The sequence below is a fragment of the Leucopleurus acutus genome (assembly GCF_964270905.1).
Source record: "Leucopleurus acutus genome assembly, chromosome: 20".
NCBI classification, from domain to species: domain Eukaryota; kingdom Metazoa; phylum Chordata; class Mammalia; order Artiodactyla; family Delphinidae; genus Leucopleurus; species Leucopleurus acutus.
In genome coordinates, this window is record NC_139162.1 from 19,639,766 (window position 1) to 19,662,594 (window position 22,829).

Sequence of the window (22,829 nt, forward strand, 5' to 3'; positions counted from 1 at the left end):
CTCTGTATTCCCCCATCCATCCTCCCCCAACCCTAGGCAACCACTGATCTATTTTTTGTCTCTCTGTATTTGTCTATTCTGGACTTTTTATATAAATTGAATTATATAATATGTGGTCTTTTGTGACTGACTTCTTTCATTTAGTGCATTTTCAAGGTTCATCCATGTTGTAGTATATATCAGTACTTCTTTCCTTTTTTAAAAAAATAGCTTTATTGAGATGTAATTCATATACCATTTGCCTATTTAAAGTGTACAGTTCAGTAGTTTTTATTTACAGATATGTGCAATAATCACCAAAGTCAACTTTAGAATATTTTTATTCCTTCAAAAAGAAACTCTGTACCCTTTAGCTATTTCCCTGAACACTCCGATCCGCAGCCATAAGCAACCACCAATCTTCTATTCTAACTCTACAGATTTGCCTATTCTGGGTATTTCATAAGAATGGAATCACATAGTATGTGGTCTTTTGTGACTGGCTTCTTTCACTTAGCATGTTTTCAAGGCTCATTCATCTTTCAGCATGTATCAGTATTTCATTGCTTTTTATGGCCAAAGAGTTTTCCATTGTGTGTACTACATTTTACTTATCCATTTATCAGTTGATGGACATACTCTATTTTTTAAAATTTATTTTTAATTTATATATTTTTGGTTACATTGGGCCTTCGTTGCTGTGCATGGGCTTTCTCTGGTTGCGGCGAGCAGGGGCTACTCTTTGTTGCGGTGCGCGGGCTTCTCATTGTGGTGGCTTCTCTTGTTGCGGAGCACAGGCTCTAGACGCGGGGGTTTCAGTAGTTGTGGCTTGTGGGCTCTAGAGCACAGGCTCAGTAGTTGTGGTGCATGGGCTTAGTTGCTCCGCGGCATGTGGGATCTTGCTGGACCAGGGATTGAACCCATATCCCCTGCATTGGCAGGTGAATTCTTAACTACTGCGCCACCAGGGAAGTCCCTGGACATACTCTTTTACCTATAGCCTATGTCTTTATAGTTAGCATGGGTTTCAGTATATAGTTTGGTCTTTATTATCCTGTGTATTTCTGCTTTTTAATTGATGTGATCATTTCATTACCATTTAATGTAATTACTGATATATTTGGGTTTAAGTCTACCATATTGCTATTTGCTTCCTGTTTGTCCCATTTGTTCTTTGTTCCTTTTATTCCTGCTCTCCTGCCACCTTTTATATTATTTTTAAATATTCTTTTATATTTCATGTTAGATTATTGGCTAAATATTCTTGGTTTTTTAAGGGATTGCTTTAGGATTTATAATACACATCTTTAACTCATCATGGTCTATATTCAAATAATATCATTCCACTCATGTAATATTGTAAGACCTTTGCAATAGTGTGCTTACATTTCCATTTGTTCTTTGTGCTATTGCCATACGTTTTACTGCTACATTTGTCATAAACTGCCCAGTAATATTATTTTTGCTTTAAACAGCTATCTTTTTTCTAAAAATATTTTAATGTTTAATAAAATAATATTTACATACAATGGTAATCACACATTTTAAGCATTCAGATTGACTTATGATATATTTTCTTTTAATAATTTTTTTTTTTTTTTTTTTTTTTTTTGCCGTACGCGGGCCTCTCACCGCTGTGGCCTCTCCTGTTGCGGAGCACAGGCTCCGGACGTGCAGGCCCAGCGGCCATGGCTCACGGGCCCAGCCACTGCGCGGCATGCGGGATCCTCCTGGACCGGGGCACGAACCCGCGTCCCCTGCATCGGCAGGCGGTCTCTCAACCGCTGCGCCACCAGGGAAGCCCTATAATAATTTTTTTTATTCCACAAGAGATAATCTTTTAAGTTTTATTTATTTATTTTGAATTTTAAAATTTTATTTATTTTTTTATACGGCAGGTTCTTATTAGTTATCCATTTTATACATATTAGTGTGTATATGTCAATCCCAATCTCCCAATTCATCCCAACACCACTGCCCCCCCCCGCCACTTTCCCACCTTGGTGTCCATACATTTGTTCTCTACAACTGTGTCTCTATTTCTGCCCTGCAAACCGGTTCATCTGTACCATTTTTCTAGGTTCCACATATATGCATTAATATATGATATTTGTTTTTCTCTTTCTGACTTACTTCACTCTGTATGACAGTCTCTGGGTCCATCCACGTCTCTACAAATGACCCAATTTCGTTCCTTTTTATGGCTGAGTAATATTCCATTGTATATATGTACCACATCTTCTTTATCCATTTGTCTGTTGATGGGCATTTAGGTTGCTTCCATGACCTGGCTATTGTAAATAGTGCTGCAATGAACACTGGGGTGCATGTGTCTTTTTGAATTATGGGTTTCTCTGGGTATATGCCCAGTAGTGGGATTGCTGGGTCATATGGTAATTCTATTTTTAGTTTTTTAAGGAACCTCCATACTGTTCTCCATAGTGGCTGTATCAATTTACATTCCCACCAACAGTGCAAGAGGATTTCCTTTTCTCCACACCCTCTCCAGCATTTGTTGTTTGTAGATTTTCTGAGGATGCCCATTCTAACTGGTGTGAGGTGATACTTCATTGCAGTTTTGATTTGCATTTCTCTAATAATTAGTGATGTTGAGTAGCTTTTCATGTGCTTCTTGGCCATCTGTATGCCTTTGGAGAAATGTCTATTTAGGTCTTCTGCCCATTTTTGGATTGGGTTGTTTGGTTTTTTAATACTGAGCTGCATGAGCTGCTTATATATTTTGGAGATTAATCCTTTGTTCGTTGATTTTTTTGCAAATATTTTCTCCCATTCTGAGGGTTGTCTTTTCATCTTGTTTGTAGTTTCCTTTGCTTTGAAAAAGCTTTTAAGTTTCATTGGATCCCATTTGTTTATTTTTGTTTTTACTTCCGTTACTCTAGGAGATGGATCAAAAAAGATATTGCTGTGATTTATGTCAAAGAGTGTTCTTCGTATGTTTTCCTCTAAGAGTTTTATAGTGTCCAGTCTTACATTTAGGTCTTTAATCCATTTTGAGTTTATTTTTGTGTATGGTGTTATGGAGTGTTCTAATTTCATTCTTTTACATGTAGCTGTCCAGTTTTCTCAGCACCACTTATTGAATTGAAGAGACTGTCTTTTCCCCATTGTATATCCTTGCCTCCTTTGTCATAGAGTAGTCGACCATAGGTGTGTGGGTTTATCTCTGGCTTTCTATCCTGTTCCATTGATATATATTTCTGTTTTTGTGTCAGTACCATATTGTGTTGATTACTGTAGCTTTGTAGTATAGTCTGAAGTCAGGGAGTCTGATTCCTCCAGCTCCCTTTTTTTCCCTCAAGACTGCTTTGGCTATTTGGGGTCTTTCGTGTCTCCATACAAATTTTAAGATTTTTTGTTCTAGTTCTGTAAAAAATGCCATTGGTAATTTTTTTTTTTTTAAGATGTTGGGGGTAGGAGTTTATTAATTAATTTATTTATTTTTGCTGTGTTGGGTCTTCGTTTCTGTGCGAGGGCTTTCTCTAGTTGTGGCAAGCAGGGGCCACTCTTCATCGCGGTGCACAGGCCTCTCACTATTGCGGCCCCTCTCGTTGCGGAGCACAGGCTCCCGATGCGCAGGCTCAGTAGTTGTGGCTCATGGACCCAGCCGCTGCGCAGCACGTGGGATCTTCCCTGACCGGGGCACGAACCCGTGTCTCCTGCAGCAGCAGGCAGACTCTCAACCACTGCGCCACCAGGGAAGCCCGCCATTGGTAATTTGATAGGGATTGCATTGAATCTGTAGATTGCTTTGGGTAGTATAGTCATTTTCACAGTATTGATTCTTTCAATCCAAGAACATGGTATATCTCTCCATCTGTTTGTATCATCTTTAATTTCTCTCATCACTGTCTTATAGTTTTCTGCATACAGGTCTTTTGTCTTCCTAGGTAGGTTTATACCTAGGTATTTTATTCTTTTTGTTGTAGTGGTAAATGGAAGTGTTTCCTTAATTTCTCTTTCAGATTTTTCATCATTAGTGTATAGGAGTGCAAGAGATTTCTGTACATTAATTTTGTATCCTGCAACTTTACCAAATTTATTGATTAGCTCTAGTAGTTTTCTGGTGGCGTCTTTAGGATTCTCTATATATAGTATCATGTCATCTGCAAACAGTGACAGTTTTACTTCTTTTCCAATTGTATTCCTTTTGTCTTGTTCCTGATCTTAGAGGCAGTGCTTTCAGTTTTCACCATTGAGAATGATGTTTGCTGTGCATTTGTCATAAATGGCCTTTATTATGTTGAGGTAGGTTCCCTCTATGCCCACTTTCTGGAGAGTTTTTATCATAAATGGTGTTGAATTTTTGTCAAAAGCTTTTTCTGCATCTATTGAGATGATCATATGGTTTTTCTTCTTCAATTTGTTAATATGGTGTATCACATTGATTGATTTGCGTATATTGAAGAATCCTTGCATCCCTGGGGTAAATCCCACTTGATCATGGTGTATGATCCTTGTAATGTGTTGTTGGATTCTGTTTGCTAGTATTTTGTTGAGGATTTTTGCATCTATATTCATCAGTGATATTGGTCTGTAATTTTCTTTTTTTGTAGTATCTTTGTCTGGTTTTGGTATCAGGGTGATGGTGGCCTCATAGAATGAGTTTGGGGGTGTTCCTTCCTCTGCAATTTTTGGAAGAGTTTGAGAAGGATGGGTGTTAGCTCTTCTCTAAATGTTTGATAGAATTCATCTGCGAAGCCATCTGGTCCTGGACTTTTGCTTGTTGGAATATTTTAAATCACAGTTTCAATTTCGTTACTTGTGATTGTTCTGTTCATATTTCTATTTCTTATTTTTTTTTTGATGTGGACCATTTTTAAAGTCTTTATTGAATTTGTTACAATATTGCTTCTGTTTTATGTTTTGTTTTTTTGGCTGTGAGGCATATGGGATCTTAGCTTCCCAACCAGGGATCGAACCATTACCCCCTGCACTGGAAGGCAAAGTCTTAACCACTGGACTGTCAGGGAAGTCCCCGAGTTATGATAATTTTATACAGTTGTGTAACTATCAGGACAGTCAAGATATAGAACAGTCCACTCACCCTAAAATGTTTCCTTGTGTCCCTTTATAGACAGTCCCATTCCCCATCCTCAGCCTAGGCAATTCACTGATCTGCTTTCTGTCATTAGTGTCCGTTTCTATAATTTCATGTAAATGGAATCATATATTATATAATATTTTGTGTTTGATTTATTTCACTTAATATATAATGTTTTTTAGATTCACCAATGTTATTTTATTAATATTTTGTTCCTTTTTTACTGCTGAGTAATATTCCATAGTATGGACACACCACAACTTGTGTATCCATTCACCAACTGATAGACATTTGGGTTGCTTCTAGATCTTGGCTACTAGCAATAATGTTATGTGAACATTGGTGTACACTTCTGTGCCTGTAGTGTACATTTTCATTTCTCTTCGATAAATACCTAAGAGCAAAATCACTGGACAATTATATTTTAAAGAAATTATGAACCTCTTTTTTTTTTTTTTTCTATTGGACCACACTGTGCGACATGCAAGATCTTAGTTCCCCCACCAGGGATCGAACCCATGCCCCCTGCAGTGGAAGCGTGGAGTCTTAACCACTGGACCTCCAAGGAAGTCCCAGAAACTACGAACCTCTTTTTTTTTTTTTTTTTTTTTTTTTGCGGTACACGGGCCCCTCACCGCTGCGGCCTCTCCCGTTGCGGAGCACAGGCTCCGGACGCGCAGGCCCAGCGGCCATGGCTCACGGGCCCAGCCGCTCCACGGCACGTGGGATCCTCCCAGACCGGGGCACGAACCCATATCCCCCGCATCAGCAGGCAGACTCCCAACCACTGCGCCACCAGGGAAGCCCTACGAACCTCTTTTAGCATTTCCTATAATACGAGTCTGCCTCCACTTGCCACCACTCAAAACAACACGGCACCAAAAGAAGAAAAAGTCCCTTCTTTTTATTCCATCCTTGTATTGCCCCTCTAGCACATTCTGATGTCAGAGTCTAACACTGGCTAGCCCTAGAATAGTGGTCTATAGAGTCTAGTTTAAGTTTTACAATGCAGGACAAAGGAGGATAGGTTTGGAGTTGAGGAGCAATAAATTAAGAACTGGTACATCCTTTATGTCATGTACACAACTGTTACCCTGGGATACTCCTTTACCATCATCTTAATGATTCTCTTTGTATCTTTCCTTGATTCCTGATTTCCTGGATCCTGTGTCATTCTCTCTTTTTTGGTTTAGTTTCCCATGTTGATGGGCTACATTCTTCTTTAGCTTTCTGAAAAAGGGTACATAGTATGTAATTTTTTTGAGACCTTGTAAATATGAAAATAATTTTATTTTGCCTTCAGAATTAATTGATAGTTTGGTTGGACAAAATATTCTAGGTTGGAAATCACCTCAGTATATTAAACGTGTTGCTCCATAGTCTTGTAGTTTCCAGTGTTACTCTTGAGGTCCAAAGCCATTCTGATCCTTTGGTGTGACCTGTGTTCTCCTTCTGGAAGCTTATATAATTTTTATCCCCAGTGTTTTAAAATTTTACAGTGTGGTGTCAGTCTCTTTTCATTCATTGTGTTATATACATAGTGGGCCCTTTCAATCTGTCGACTTATGTCCTTCAGTTCTGGGAAAGTTTATAGCATTATGCTGTGATGATTGCTTCCCTGTTTTCTCTTTCCTTGTTTTCTGAGACTCCTATTATTTATTTGTTGGACTTCTTGAGCTGGTCTTCCTTCTTATCATTTCTCTCTTATTTTCTTCTCTTTTTTTGTTCTACATTCTGGGAAATGTTCTCATATTTACTTTTTAAACTAACCTATTGAGTTTTTCACTTCTGCTATTATGTTTTTAGTTACCAAAGCCTCTTTTTTACTCCTTTTCAATTATCTTATTCTCATTTCATGGACTTAAGACTTAACAGGCATTCTTCTTTTAAATATATCAATGACAATTCTAATTTTTTCTCCTGGTTTTCCCAAAGAGTTTATTGGGCAGACCTGGGGATGGGGAGGCCCTGCATCTAAAACAAGGTGTTTTCTCTAGTTGCGGCGAGCAGGGGCTACTCTTTATTGCAGTGCTCGGGCTTCTTATTGCGGTGGCTTCTCTCATTGTGGAGCACGGGCTCTAGTTGTGCGGGCTTCAGTAGTTGTGGCTTGCGGGCTCTAGAGCACAGGCTCAGTAGTTGTGGCACACGGGCTTAGGTGCTCCGCGGCATGTGGGATCTTCCCGGACCAGGGATCGAACCCATGTCCCCTGCATTGGAAGGCAGATTCTCAACCACTGCGCCACCAGGGAAGCCTAAGTCTGCTTTATTTATTTATTTATATTTATTTTGGCTACATTGGGTCTTTGTTGCTGTGTGCGGGCTTCCTCTAGTTGCAGTGAGCAGGGGCTACTCTTCGTTGCAGTGTGCAGGCTTCTCATTGTGGTGGCTTCTCTTGTTGTGGAGCACGGACTCTAGGCGCGTGGGCTTCAGTAGTTGTGGCGCACGGGCTTAGTTGCTCTGTGGCATGTGCGATCTTCCCAGACCAGGGCTCGAACCTGTGTCCCCTGCATTGGCAGGCGGATTCCTAACCACTGTGCCACCAGGGAAGCCCTGCTTCATTTATTTAAATTCAACTTTATCAAAGTCTGCTAAATAGGCTGTCATTCACCTATCTGCTTTCCAATTCCAAAATTTTGTTGCATTTGTATCTTCTTCCATTTTTCCTTGTGGAATTTATGCTTCTCCTTGTGGGTTTATGCCTTTTTTTTTTTTTTTTTTGACTGCGTTGGGTCTTCTTTGCTGCACAAGGACTTTTCTCTAGTTGCGGCAGGTGGGAGCTACTCTTCATTACGGTGCGTGGGCTTCTCATTGCGGTGGCTTCTCTTGTCACAGAGCACGGGCTCTAGGTGCACGCGGGCTCAGTAGTTGTGGCTTGCGGGCTCTAGAGCGCAGCCTCAGTAGTTGTGGCACATGGGCTTAGTTGCTCCGCGGTGTGTGGGATCTTCCCGGATCAGGGATCAAACCCATGTCCCCTGCATTGGCAGGCAGATTCTTAACCACTGTGCCACCAGGGAAATCCCTATGCCTTTTTATTTTTTATTTATTTATTTTAATAAATTTGTTTATTTATTTATTTGTAGCTGTGTTGGGTCTTTGTTGCTGCGCCACCAGGGAAGTCCACCTATGCCTTTTTAAGAACTGTTGTTCTAATTGTTTTTTTGGAAGGAACGAAAATAAATATGGGTGTTAAAGTCATCATCTTTACCTGGAAGTCCTATCTATCTATCTGTCTACCTATATATCTTACAATTGCAGAGTATTCCACTGATGGATATGCTAGTTCCCCTTGAGATGAACTTTCAGATTCCAACTTTTAGCTATTACAAACCATACTGCAGTTAATAACATTAACATTTTGCACATGTAAAAGTATATCTATAGGATTTTTTAAAAAGATATACACAATGTTTTTGTTTGTTTGTTTGTTTTGTGCTGCGTTGGGTCTTCGTTGCTGCACTTGGGCTTTTCTCGCTCTAGTTGTGGCCAGCGGGGGCTACTCTTCGTTGCAGTGCGTGGGCTTCTCATTTCGGTGGTTTCTCTTGTTGCGGAGCACAGGCTCTAGGTGCGCGGGCTTCAGTAGTTGTAGCACGTGGGCTTAGTAGTTACGGTACGTGGGCCCTAGAACGCACGGACTTCAGTAGTTGTGGCTCATGGGCTCTAGAGCTCAGGCTCAATAGTTGTGGCACACAGGCTTAGTTGCTCCGTGGCATGTGAGATCTTCTCAGACCAGGGATCAAACCGGTGTCCCCTGCATTGGCAGGCGGATTCTTAACCACTGTGCCACCAGGGAAGTCCCACAGTTTTTATTATGAAAGAGACTGTCAAATTGTTTCTCCATAGAGGTGTACCAGTTTACACTCTCCCCCATAATGTACAGAATGTTTCCCTATACCCTTTTGGTCTTTGCCAATGTCATAGATGAAGAAAGATGTCTGGGGACTTTCCTGGTGGTGCAGTGGTTGAGAGTCTGCTTGCCGATGCAAGGGACATGGGTTTTTGCCCTGGTCCGGGAAGATCTCGCATGTTGCGGAGCGGCTGGGCCTGTGAGCCATGGCCTCTGAGCCTGCGCATCCGGAGCCTGTGCTCCGCAACAGGAGAAGCCACAACAGTGAGAAGCCCGCGTATCGCAAAAAAAAGAAAAAAAAGATGTCTATGGCACTTCCCTGGCAGTCCAGTGGTTAAGACTCCGAACTTCCAATGCAGGGGGCGCGGGTTCGATCCCTGGTCGGGGAACTAAGATCCCACATGCTGTGCGGTGGGGCCAAAAGGTAAAAAAAATAAAATAAAGAAAGATATCTCATTTACCTTTAATGTTTATTTCTCTTATTAAAGTGAGATGGAGCATTTTTCATATGTGTAAGGGCTATTTATTTATATTTCCTTTCTTGTGAACTGTTCCTCTCCTTTCCTATGTTTCTACACTGTTACTGATCTTTTTCATAGTTCATTGTAGTAGCTTTTTATAAATGTTACTAGAAAAATTCTACTGTAACTCAAGATATGACATACATATTCTTTCTAGCTGTTTTGATTTGTATTTGATTTTGCTTTTGGCCCTTTTTTCCTCTGGATCCCCACCCCCCAATATTCTTCATCTCTAGCAGAACTTAAAAAAAATTTTTATGTGGTAAAGTATAGGTTTTTCTTTTATGATTTATTGATTTTTTGTAATACTTGGAAAGGTATTCCTCCCATTGAGAATATTAAAACATCATGGTTTCTTTTAGAACATATATAATTTCATTTTTTTATATTTAAATATTTAGTTAATTTTTACTTTATTTTTGTGTAAATTGTGAGATATGTATTCAGTTTATCTTTTTCCCAAGTTGACTACCCAATGTCCCCAAATCATTTAAAGAATATTCTCCCCTTCCTTCCTAATGTAAACTACCCCCTTTATAATGTATATTCTATTGACAATCATAAACTTTTTCTGCATTATTTAAAGGGAGTGTAAATTGAATTATAAAGCAAATGATTATTTTGAAATTATTTACTTATTTTTACATTACAGGAAAGAGTACAAAGAGAAAAATATAAGGATTATGTTTCATCTATGAACATAAATATTCAAAATACATTGAAACACCTCCATGCAGATAGCAGTGGTGGAGGTTCCAAAGCAGAAGATAGGGATAAAAGCCAGTCTAGAAAGCTTCAGAGTTATAAGTCCCATGAAGTCATGTCCAAAGCATGTACAAATGATGATCAAATGAAGACCCTGTTAAAGAGTGCAAATCCAGTTAATGCTTGTTATAGGGAGAGTGAGCAAAATAAGACTTTATGTAAAGCCAATTCAAGCTGCAATCAAAACTTACGTGAAGAAACAACCTTTGAAAAAAAGAATTTTGTTTCTCAATCAAGGTATAGTTTAATAATTGTTTCTAACTTTTATTTATTCAGCATTTGTGTGTGTGTGTGTAGTACTATGTGCCATACTCTTAAACACTGGGATATAGAAATGATAAGCATGGTTTTAGGAGGAGCCTAATTTGGAAATGTTGGGAAAGGAGTTTGGATGGGCCAGTATGGGCATGTAATACTACTCAAGATTTTCTGTTATAACTTATAGAGTATAGGGAGCCGCTGACGATTTTAAATTGAGTGACACGATCAGATTTGAATTTTAGAAGGGATACTCAGAAAACTTAAACTGAACCTCTGTAGCTGAAATAACAATGCACGTATTGATAATCCATCAGCAATTTAGCAAAAGCCAGTTTGTAAGTTTAACTTGATAAAAGGGAGTAAGGAGTGATGAAAATCTGGTTTAGGCTTGTCTTTTCATTTGTTCCCTGTACCTCACCTCCAGTGTATGTCCTTTCTCGCTCATGGGTAGCCTGTGGGGCTGGACCTGGAATTGCAGCTTTTCTTCCTAAAGCCTTTCTTGTGTTCTGCTCTTCTGATAGTTATTGGGCTAGGAGGGAAACTGAAGAGAATGGTGCTATGTTCTGGGGAGGCTGCAGGGTAAACTAAGTGTTAGACAGATGGATTACATCATCACACCCCCTTTTTCCTTTTCAAAACCATTCTTCATGTAATTTTAACCCGATTTCTCAGGGATATAGAATTGGGAAGTAGTGGGATATGCTCTTGGGCCAACCTTCTTGCCCTCTGGCCCAATGAATTTGTTATTTCCTCTTTTTTGCTCTCCTTCCTTCCTGTTTTCTTCTTTTATAATTTTTTCTTCCATGTTTCTGCTGGCATCAGTATTATTGACCTCTGGAGTCTTGTTTAACTCCACTTTTTTTTTTTTTAATTGAAGTAGAGTTGATTTACAATGTTTCAGGTGTACAGCAAAGTGATTCAGTTATACACACACACACACACACACATATATACTTTATCAGATTCTTTTCCATTATACATTATTACAAGATATTGAATAAAGTTCCCTGTTCTATACTATAGGTCCTTATTGTTTATCTATTTTTTATTATATATAGTAGTTAACTCCACTTTTAGAAACAAGGCTATAACCATTGCATACCATACTTTGGCAGAATTTGGTAGATTTTGGTAGATCCTGACTCCAGCTCTTTCTGCCTGTCAAACATCAGAATCACACTACTGCTTATGGAAAGATTTGTTCACATACCAAACAATATGTTTACTTTTATTAATCTGGTGTCTATTTTCTTTTAGCGACCATATTTTTAAACATCCAACTCCTATTGGCAAAAACACAAAGCAACAGTTACCAGTAACAGGTATGACTAAAAATGTTTCTTCTTTGATTGTTCAAGAAAACATATTTAGGTGATTAATATAGCTAAAAGTAATATCTTCCCTCTAACATATAAGCCATGCCTTTGACTCTCTTTCTGGTCTAAACGCCTTAGTCACCTTTTATTGATATCCTTTCCGTATATCCACTAGGATGACTGGAAGTGGAGTACTGGGCTACAGTTTATGAAACTCTTGAGAATTAATAAATCTTATAAATGTCAGGTCCTTTTCACTAATCAAAAATATCTTTCATTTTGCAATTTTTTTCCCCAGATCCATTGACATTATGTTCAGATATAATAAATAAAGAAGTCATTGGTTTTCTAGCAACAGACAATTGTTCCAAAATATTGAAGTATAGATGCTCAGGTAAATATTTTTTTAATTGTAGTTGTTTCATAATTAAAGCTTTATATGATGTTAATTAACTAGAATTTGTAATAGTTCTACCTGTGTGATTTAAAGTTCATTCCCTTTGGAGAAATAACAATCTGGGGTCTCATAAAACACTCGAATTAATACCTTCTATCTGCATTAGTCTGTGTTCCCAGTATTTGCTCATATGAATCAATGCAGCTAATACTCTTTTTTCTTTTTTTGAATTTTATTTATTTTTTTATACAGCAGTTATTATTAGTTATAATTAGTTATAATTATAGTTATATATAATTATAATTATAATCTTATTAGTTATCCATTTTATACATATTAGTATATATATGTCAATCCCAATCTCCCAGTTCATCACAGCACCACCACCCCCCTCCAGCGCTTCCCCCTTCGTGTCCATACGTTTGTTCTCTACATCTGTGTCTCAATTTCTGCCCTGCAAGCCGGTTCAGCAGCTAATACTCTTAAAAAATTACTTTATTATTCTCTTTCTGTCACCATCTATAAGTTTAACTTTACTGAGTAAGGTAAACATTTTTTATATTTTCAGAGAGCCAATAAATAGGTATATGTTCTGGATTATAAATAATCCAGAATTCCACAGTGCTTATTCCCTCCCTTCTTCTCCTTCATATCCCAGTATTTGCTCTTTGTTTACTCTTACTGTTGCACCCTGCTCTTTGGAGAAAACTGAGGCTATTCCACATTAGGCTCAAAATATTACTATTCTTCTGTCTTAGATGAAGGGTTTATCTCTTTTACTCTAAAACTAATATCTAGCTATAATCCAAATCCCATCTATGTTTTCTCCCCATTTTATAATAATACTTGTGTAGGCTTTCTCTTTAGTCCCTTTCTATTCGTTACCTCCATTTGTCCCACCTTAAACTATGTTCATTTCTCCTCATCTTAAAAAATACCCAAATACTTTGTGTGATTTGCTGTCCCTTCAAGTATTCATCTGTTCTTTCTTCCACCATCTATTACCAGATTCCTGCTCTTGTTCCCTTCTCTTTCAGCGTATTCTTTCCCTTCTTAACTCCCTGCAGTCTAGCTTCTTTTATTGCCATTCTACTAAACTTTAATGTTAAAGGTTACCTGAAACCTCTTTTTTAACCCCCAAACCAATGACTTTTTAAAAGATTCTTATTGTCTTTAGTATTTCTGCACTGTCAACTACCATTCCTTAAAATCCTCTCCTCTCATTTGAAAACCATAGTTCCCAAACTGTCCACCCGAGCTCCCTGGGGCTCTGCAGTGAACTCACAAGGGCACTACACAATATTTAAAATTTTATAAGTGAATCACAAAATGATCAACATCTTCTGGACACCACGTAAACTACTAGCTCAAAGTAGTTCACAGTTTCACCATTAGATTGTACTACATCTCTTTTGATGATGTCACATCTTTGTGAAGCTGCGTTTTCAGTGGTTGTTGTGATTTTTTAATTAATTTATTTATTTATTTATTTATTTTTGGCTGTGTTGGGTCTTTGTTGCTGCACGCAGGCTTTCTCTAGTTGTGGCGAGCGGGGGCTACTCTTCGTTGTGGTGTGCAGGCTTCTTACTGCGGTGGCTTCTCATTGTGGGCATCAGTAGTTGTGACACGCGGGCTCTAGAGCACAGGCTCAGTAGTTGTGGTGCATGGGCTTAGTTGCTCTGTGGCATGTGGGATCTTCCCAGACCAGGGTTCGAACCCGTGTCCCCTGCATTGGCAGGCGGATTCTTAACCATTGCACCACCAGGGAAGTCCCAGTTGTTGTGATTTTTAAAAAGCAAGCACCACGTGAAAATCTGTGGAACAGGAAATGAGGGTGGCAGTGTCCAGTCTGATTACAAGTTTTGAGAACTTGTGCTGTACCCAATTGTTGCACAAATCCCATTAGGAAGTAATCGTAATTAATAAGAATGAAATACAAATATATATATATATTTCAAATTTAGGTCTATTATTTTTTTAAATGGCTACCAAGTTGTTAGAACATAAATACGTATTGAGTTGTTTTGGACCTAACAGAACATTTGGTATTTCTTTTGGCCTAAGGGTGCTGTGAAAAAATCACCAAGATCTTTTTTTTTTAATTTTTTTTTGGCTGTGTTGGGTCTTCATTGTTGCGCGCGGGCTTTCTCTAGTTGCAGTGAGTGGGGGCTACCCTTTGTTGCAGTGCGCGGGCTTCTCTTGCTGCAGAGCATGGGCTCTAGGTGCAGGGGCTTCAGTAGTTGCGGCATGTGGGCTCAGTAGTTGTGGTGCACAGGCTTAGTTGCTCCGCAGCATGTGGAATCTTCCTGGACCAGGGATCGAACCCGTATCTTCTGCATTGGCAGGTGGATTCTTAAGCACTGCGCCACCAGGGAAGTCCCAATCACCAAGATCTTAAAGATGCCACAGAGTGAGACAGTTGGGAACCTCTGGTCAAAAATATTCCAGTTCGTAGAATGGATGCTCTATAACTATTAACTCCCTTTCATCCCTTAGTTTGTTTGAGATAGTTCCTTCCTAGTTGCTTTGCTCCCTCAGTGACCATTCATTTTGCAGACACTTAGGGAGTGCTTATTCTGCAGCAGGCACTGGAATCAGAGATGAATAGAACTCAGTCCTCACTTCAGGAAGTTTACAGTCTATAAAGCTCTCCGTTTTATTACCTTTATTCCTTTATCTTATCTTCCTGCCAAATTTCTACAGATACTCCCCCCAATATATAGTCTACAGCACTTACTCAACTCTGCTGCAGCATCATAGATGCAGCTGGCATCATCTATCATTTTACCAATGATTTTCAAATCTGTATCTCCACACTTCACTTCTACTTCGGGTTATAGCCTCATTCTTCCATATCCAGCTGTACCTAGGACATACTCACTTTAATATTTTGTTATTTCAAGCTTAATGTATTCAAAACAAAACATCTTTCTCCCTCTTAAACTGCCCCCCCTCCAGCCACTCCATTTTTATTAGTGTTGCCATTATTCTTCTGGCCCCCCAGATTTCAAACCTTGAATCATCTATAACTATCTTTTCTCCTTACATCCCCTATTTCTAGTCTATCATATTTGGTTCTTTCTTTCTTTCCCACACAGTCCCCTTTTCCTTCATGCCTAAATTACTAGCAGTCTTTCAGTCTCAAGTCTCACCAACCCCCAAGTAACGTGTATTGCTATTAACTTCTCTTCCTCATATGTGCTTTGTATCATGTCACCATGCTAAATAACCCTCAGCGCTTCTCTGTAACTCACTAAATCAAACTCTCTGCCTGGCTTTCAGAATTGTGTGGAACTTTGTCCTGCTTCCACTTGTTAAATTTTACTGCAATTTGTTCTGTTTAAGTCCACCAGAAATGTGCCATGCTTATTCCAAACTTTGCCATTCGATCCATTACAATCGAATTGTCCTAAATGTCTCCCTTACCCCAACAGCTCATTATTCACCAATTTTACCTCAGAAATCTCTGCATTCTCCCTGCAAATGCTGTGTTTCAGAATCTCCTTATTTATCTGGACTGTTTAAGTTACCCCTCAACTGATCCTCTTACCTTCAGTTGAGCTTTCTGTAGACAAATCTTGTCATTTCCCTGCTTAATAAATATCCATCAGTTCTTCCCATTGACTTGAAGATAGTAGTTAAAAATCCTTAAGATGACTTTCAAGACCGTTTTTGACCTGGCCCCTTGCAACCCTTACCAACCTCAACTTTTCTCCCACAGTTCTCTCATACCTTATACTCCAGCCACACATAGTACTGTGATTCTCTGAACATACTATGCTTTTTTACTCTTCTGTGCTTTTGACATGTTCTTTGTACTTGAAATGTCCTCATCCTTGCCAACTTTCTGCCTGGCTAACTTTTCCTGTAGGTGACAGGTGGATAGAGAACTTTATAATGGATGGATGTGGCTAACATTACCTGAACCTACTGATCAATCTTAATATCATAAAAAGAGAGATAGTCAAACTTTATATTCCTGTTAATGTGATGCAGTAAGAAGTACACAATACTACCTGTGAGGAGTTCTACTAAAAACAATTGAACTTGGGCTTCCCTGGTGGCGCAGTGGTTGAGAGTCCGCCTGCCGATGCAGGGGACACGGGTTCGTGCCCTGGTCAGGGAAGATCCCACATGCCGCGGAGCGGCTGGGCCCGTGAGCCATGGCTGCTGAGGCTGCGCATCCGGAGCCTGTGCTCCGCAACGGGAGAGGCCACAACAGTGAGAGGCTCGTGTATCGCAAAAAGCAAAAAAACAAAAACACACAAAAAAACAATTGAACCTGAATCTGATCAATCATCTAGATCTAATTACAAGTTTCTTGGGCACACAGGAATATTTTAAAGGATGCAGCTAGGATGTAATCAGCAAAACTCAGCCTTTGGGAAACTGCACATTACAAATGACCCAGGGTCTACAACAAGTAAATGACAAAGAGGAAGAGAGGAGAATTGGTAGATTAAAAGAAACTCAAGAGACATACCAGCTGAATGTAATGGCGGACCTTGTTTGGATCATGATTCAAATAAACCAACTGTAAAGAGAAAGTTTTGAAATGATGGGGAAATTTGAACACTGACTGGATATTAGATGATATTAAGCATAATTTTCTTAGGTGTGATAGTGGTTTTGCCATTAAAAAAATAAAACAAAGTAAGTGTTTTTTTAAAAAAGAGTTCTTATCTGTTAAGAATGCATATGAAGTATTTACAGATGAAATGATACTAGAATGCAAATTGCAGCCTTCATAATCCAGTGTGTACATGGGGGGCAGAGCTGAGTAGGTGGGGGAAGATAAAATATGACAGACCATGAGTTAATAATTGTTGAAGCTGGATGATGGATACGTGGTGGGTAATTATACTTTTCTCTTTATTCTCGTGTGTTTGAAATGTTCCATAGTAAAACATTAAAAAAAAGAAGAAGAAAAAAAAGACGACTGGGCATAAGGGTCACTTCCTTTGGATATCTTCCCTGATAGTGACTCCTGCTCAGAATTAGGCCAAGGTAGATGCTGCTTTTCTATATCACCATAACTCTGTTCACACCACTATGGCAACACTTATTTCACTGTATTATATTTGGTGTCTTTACTCTCTCACATGACATGACTTGGAGTTTCTTGATGTATTTATAATTAAGTTGCTGATTTCACTTCAGTTACCATCATAAAGATATTTGCTTTCATAAATTTGTTATTAGATTTTTTGTAACATCTATACATCACTTAAATTTGTTTTCTTTTAGGTTGCATAGCAGTAGGAAAATCCCTGAATAGCCGAACCTTTAGCAAGCTCTTACACTCTTGCCCATACCAATGTGATCGTCACAAAGTCATTGTGGAAGCTGAAGACAGATATAAAAATGGACTAAGGAAATCACTTATCTGTAACAAAAGTAATTAATTCAGCAATTTTAAAACTGTAATTATAGTAAGTGAGAAAGAGAAAAACAAATACCATATGCTAACACACATGTATATAGAATCTAAAAAAAAAAAAAAAAGGTTCTGAGGAACCTAGGGGCAGGACAGGAATAAAGACGCAGACATAGAGAATGCAGTTGAGGACACGGGGAGGGGGAAGGGTAAGCTGGGAGGAAGTGAGCAAGCGGCATGGACATATGTACACTACCAAATGTCAAATAGCTAGCTGGTGGGAAGCAGCTGCACAGCACAGGGAGATCAGCTCGGTGCTTTGTGACCACCTAGAGGAGTGGGATAGGGAGTGTGGGAGGGAGACGCAAGAGGGAGGAGATATGGGGATATATGTATATGTATAGCTGATTCACTCTGTTATAAAGCAGAAACTAACACACCATTGTAAAGCAATTATACTCCAATAAAGATGTTAAAAAAAACCCAAAACTGTAATTATAACCATACCTTCTGAACTATGATCTAGAACATTAAGTACATTAAAAGATAAAGGGTAAAATAATGTTGAAAAGAAAATCTGGGGCTTCCCTGGTGGCGCAGTGGCTGAGAATCTGCCTGCCAATGCAGGGGACATGGGTTTGAGCTCTGGCCTGGGAAGATCCCACATGCCGCGGAGCAACTAGGCCCGACAATTACTGAGCCTGCGCGTCTGGAGCCTGTGCTCCACAACAAGAGAGGCCGCGAGGCCACGATAGTGAGAGGCCCGCGCACGGCGATGAAGAGTAGCCCCCGCTCGCCACAACTAGAGAAAGCCCTCACACAGAAACGAAGACCCAACAGAGCCAAAAATAAATAAATTAATTAATAAAAAAAAATAATAATCTGTCTCTGAGCAACTGTGATTTAAAATGTTCCCAGGGAGTAGGTTTAGTCTCTAGTAATTTAAAAATTCTTCCTAATCCACCTAAGGATTCCCATTAGAAGAGGGAAAAAGGGAATATCATACTAATGGAATTGATGTGATACTACTCAGATTGATACTCTAAGTACACTAAATGTTTTCTGTATTTTTCAGAAATTCTGCTGACCCCACGTAGAAGAGGAAAACTCAATAATGAATCTACTACCCCTGGAGGAATAAGTGAATATATTTAATTTTTAAATAAATATAAATTTCATATATTCCTGAAAAAGAACAGCTGAATGATTGTTCTCAGTCACATCATTAATGGCTTTTAAATGATAACCCTTGCTTCTGATGAGGGTCATACTTCCTGACAAAAGAGGCTTCCCTCTTCCCTTTTTCATGTTGCTTGCTCATCTATTACTTTCCGTCTGGGGAAGGGGCAGGAGAAAACTAACATTTATTAAGAACCTCCTATGTGTTAGGTGTTTTATACATGTTATTTGCTTTATTTGATATAATAACATTGTAAGATAAGGTATTATTTTATTCCCACTTTAATTTGTTTTCTTTTAGGTTGCATAGCAGTAGGAAAATAGCCGAAATTTGCCAATGAGTTGGCAAATGGCAGAACTTAGATTCAAATGCAAGCCTGTCTTTCTCCAGAATCCCCTTTTCTATCCTCCGGATCACTTTTCTGTTTTAAGAGCAAAATTATTCTATGCGCAAGTGCTTCAGACAAATTTTGTGGAAGATTTTGGTTCACATCTGTAGCACTTTGAACAATCAAAATTGAAGAGACAAATAGTATAAACCTTAGAGCCCTGTTTAAAAATTAAAATATTTCTAAACTATGAGTTAATTTACAGGAGTTTTTCTTTAACTACAGGGTTAATCACCATTTCAAATTTATCACAAGACTTAAAGAACATTACCATTATCTTCTGTTCATATGGAATTAGTATGTGCAGAGTAAGACTAAGCAGTTGAGTACACTCCTTGTCAAAGTCACCTTGAAATTAGTAATATCTGTAGAGCCATTCCGTTATTTATTGTGAAGACATTTGGACTTGATCCATCCAGGAAACATTTTGCCACATACTTTTGTTTGGCCATTTTCACTGCCAAAACCTTGAAAGAAATTTCAAATTTACTTTTTATAACTAGGTCTTTTTCTAGGTTAAAATTTCTGCATACAAATTAAAATTAAGTGCAGTACCACTACAGGGTAGCCCACTTTTTGAAGTAATATTTTCTGTAGAAACTGTTAGAAAATGGGTATTTTTCCATAGAAACGTTGCAGTTGGAAATCTTTTTGACAAGGAGTTGGCATCAAATAATAGAATTTCTTTTTTTTTTTTTTTTTTTTTTTTTTGCAGTACACGGGCCTCTCACTGTTGTGGCCTCTCCCGTTGCGGAGCACAGGTGCTCCGGACGCGCAGGCTCAGTGGCCATGGCTCATGGGCCCAGCCGCTCCGCGACACGTGGGATCTTCCCAGACCGGGGCACAAACCCATGTCCCCTGCATCGGCAGGCGACTGTCAACCACTGCGCCACCAGGGAAGCCCAATAATAGAATTTCTTGAGCAGCATGTCTTAAAAGCAAATATATAACAACTAAAAGTATTCTGTAATCATTTTTCATAGTAAAATCATTTGCAGAGCATCAAGAAATATACATAATTATGGTTATGTATTGATTATACAGAGGGATCCTAAATATTTTTAAGTCACTTTCAGCTCGTAAATACCTACATCTTTTTTGTAGGTTCGAGTTGCTTAGCTAAAATCCAATAGTTAATAAGTTGGCCTGCTTTTTTCAAATTTAGAAAGGCATCTTGAGGAGGTAGTGATTAGATTGGTCTTATATCTCTTTTATAAGCAGGCCAGGAATATTTGATGTACTGCCATTTTTCCCCCTCTTAATAAATTTCCCTTTCATACTAGAGACATTCATCACCTTTCATTTGGTTATAGGTTACACTCAAATTTGAGACTCTTCTTTTGAGAAGGGACCATTTGCAGTATCTAAGTATTTAAAGAGCCTTGGGGGCAAGGCTCTCTTTTAGGATGGATTGTTATCTTGAGAGGGTTTGAAAAACAAGAGTCTCTAGGACTGAGCCCTCTTGCCTATTTTTCCCTGCTTTTTTCTAATGCCCAGTCAGTATTAGGAGGAGCACTAAAGAAGTCACAGAAGAGAGTCTTGAGGTGTAGAGAGCTGTTTCCTTCTTCTAGTCTGTCAACTATGCTGCTGTGGTAATCTTTGAGGTATTTGGCACAGATGCTAGTTTAAGGGTAGAAGTCAGTGAGATGGCAACTGCAGGGGAAAAGTGGGGATTGGCTCTACATGAACACCCCCAGGACCCAATATCTTGAATGTTATAATAACCCATCTGGTCCTGATTATAATGAGTTCAAATCATTTAGCAAGTGAAGTTGAAATCATCTATTTCTCGGATAACCACAGTTTTCCAGTAGACCCAAGTAAGAATTAACTTCATTGATAAGTTTTAAAACAGTTTTTACTGGTAGTAACATTTTTCCGTCAACAAATATTTATTGATCACCTACTATGTGTCAGACACTGTCTTAGGCACTGGGGACACATGGGGAGTAAAACAGACAAAAATCCCAGTCTTCATGGAGCCTGCATTCTAAGGAATACCATTAAGTAATATTTAGACATTATTTTCATTGATTTCTTGGCCTTCTGCTGGTAAGATTTTTCCCTCCTGCTTTAAAAGATCTGAACTATGGCTCCTATCTGAGGAGAGATGGACTAACAGTCATGACATGCAAAGGCAAGATTTTTGAAGGATGTCCCAGCATAGCTATTCAAGGTCGTACTAAAGTAAATAGCAGACTTAATTGGAAATACAAAAACTCTTCCTCATCTGCATCTACCCACAATGATAATGTGCATTAACAGTGAATTAAAAAGCTTAAGGGACTTCCCCGGTGGTCCGGTGGTTAAGAATCCACCTTCCAACGCAGGGGACGCGGATTCTGTTCTATGAAGTTATGGAGCCCTTTGGGAAGACTGTATCTGTAAGATAGGTAAGCTGTTTGTTAACTGTCCTCACAGGAATGTTGAGAGAATTAACAATCAAATGTTTATAAAATTTTGTGTTTCTTGATTGAAGGATTTTGAGAATATTATCGCAATAGGATTGTTACAATTATTGAAGAGATCACAGTGATAGCATCTAGTTTAATAGTAAGCACTCAGTTTTGTTTTGTTTTAATTGAAGTGGATTTCTAAATGATGAGTAGTCCAGGCATGAATTTTTCTCACTGTGTAATCCATATCCTTAGAATAAGTTAAGCATTTATTTGGGTCTCAAGAAATCTTTTTTCAGCAAGTACTAATGTATTCTACAATTCTCATTAATTGCAGAAAAAAGAAGAATTCGTAAAAACTTTACTGAAGAAGAAGTAAATTACCTTTTCAATGGAGTTAAGAAAATGGGAAATCACTGGAATTTAATTTTGTGGTCTTTCCCCTTTCAGCAAGGACGGAAGGCTGTGGACCTTGCTCACAAATACCACAAGCTGACCAAACGCCCCAAGTGTGTGGCTCCTTGATTGGAAGACTTGTCAGTTTTTAGTTTGATATCTTAAAAAACAGTGTGTTGAAAATACAAAATTTAAAATATTCTTATAAACTCTTATGAGGCAGGAAATGTGGCAATGGGGATACTGTTTTAATTACTTTTTGTGATGCTGTAGCTCATCAAACTATTAAAGTAATTTATAAAACAAATACACTTTTGGATTTCCCTGGTGATCCAGTGGTTAAGACTCCACACTTCCAATGCAGGGGACATGGGTTTGATCCCCGGTCAGGGAACTAAGATCCCACATGCCTCGCAGCACGGCCAAAGCAACAACAATAACAACAACAACAAAAATTGTTTAAAACAACTTTTTATTGTTTGCTTTTAAGTTAGTTTTCTTCTAGTTGGAAACCAAACTATTAGATCTCAAACTTCTATTTTTCTTACTCTTTTTATATTCCATCATGCTGATGCATCCTCCATTATACCTAAAATGCTGTTGCTATGGCAAAGTGATCAAGTATCAGGGCATGAAAGCTCAGTTGTGCTTATGTACTCATTGGGTCACTGCTTCATGTCATTCATATAAATACCAAAGGGTATTTCCCTATAAGCATGTATTCTTTCACCCTTTCAGATCATGACCATGTCTACTTAGATAAAGCAGAATTTTTATTAAATATCTTTTATTCTGATCCACAATGAAAATTCCAGAGGTTTAATAAGCAGAAAAATTTTAAGCATGAGAATAATTTACAATTAGGAAAATTCTTTGTATCATTTAAAGTGTGAGTGACTCTAGTCCATTATCTGTCAGTATTTCCTAAGCACTATGGAGATGATTTA

At 38.6% G+C, this 22,829-nt stretch overlaps 1 protein-coding gene across 1 annotated transcript in view; it reads left to right on the plus strand.

Annotated features, from left to right (window-relative positions):
• Positions 1 to 22,011, plus strand: part of TERB1 (telomere repeat binding bouquet formation protein 1) — a gene marked incomplete at its 3' end in the record, with an annotated part of 43,181 nt that extends 21,170 nt beyond the window's left edge. Inside the window, exons 12-17 of the mRNA XM_082863237.1 lie at positions 10,059 to 10,408; positions 11,690 to 11,754; positions 12,047 to 12,142; positions 17,393 to 17,542; positions 18,598 to 18,663; positions 21,824 to 22,011. Coding sequence (XP_082719363.1) covers positions 10,059 to 10,408; positions 11,690 to 11,754; positions 12,047 to 12,142; positions 17,393 to 17,542; positions 18,598 to 18,663; positions 21,824 to 22,011 — 915 coding nt within the window. The remainder of the gene's footprint in view (positions 1 to 10,058; positions 10,409 to 11,689; positions 11,755 to 12,046; positions 12,143 to 17,392; positions 17,543 to 18,597; positions 18,664 to 21,823) is intronic.
• Positions 22,012 to 22,829: the final 818 nt, after the last annotated feature.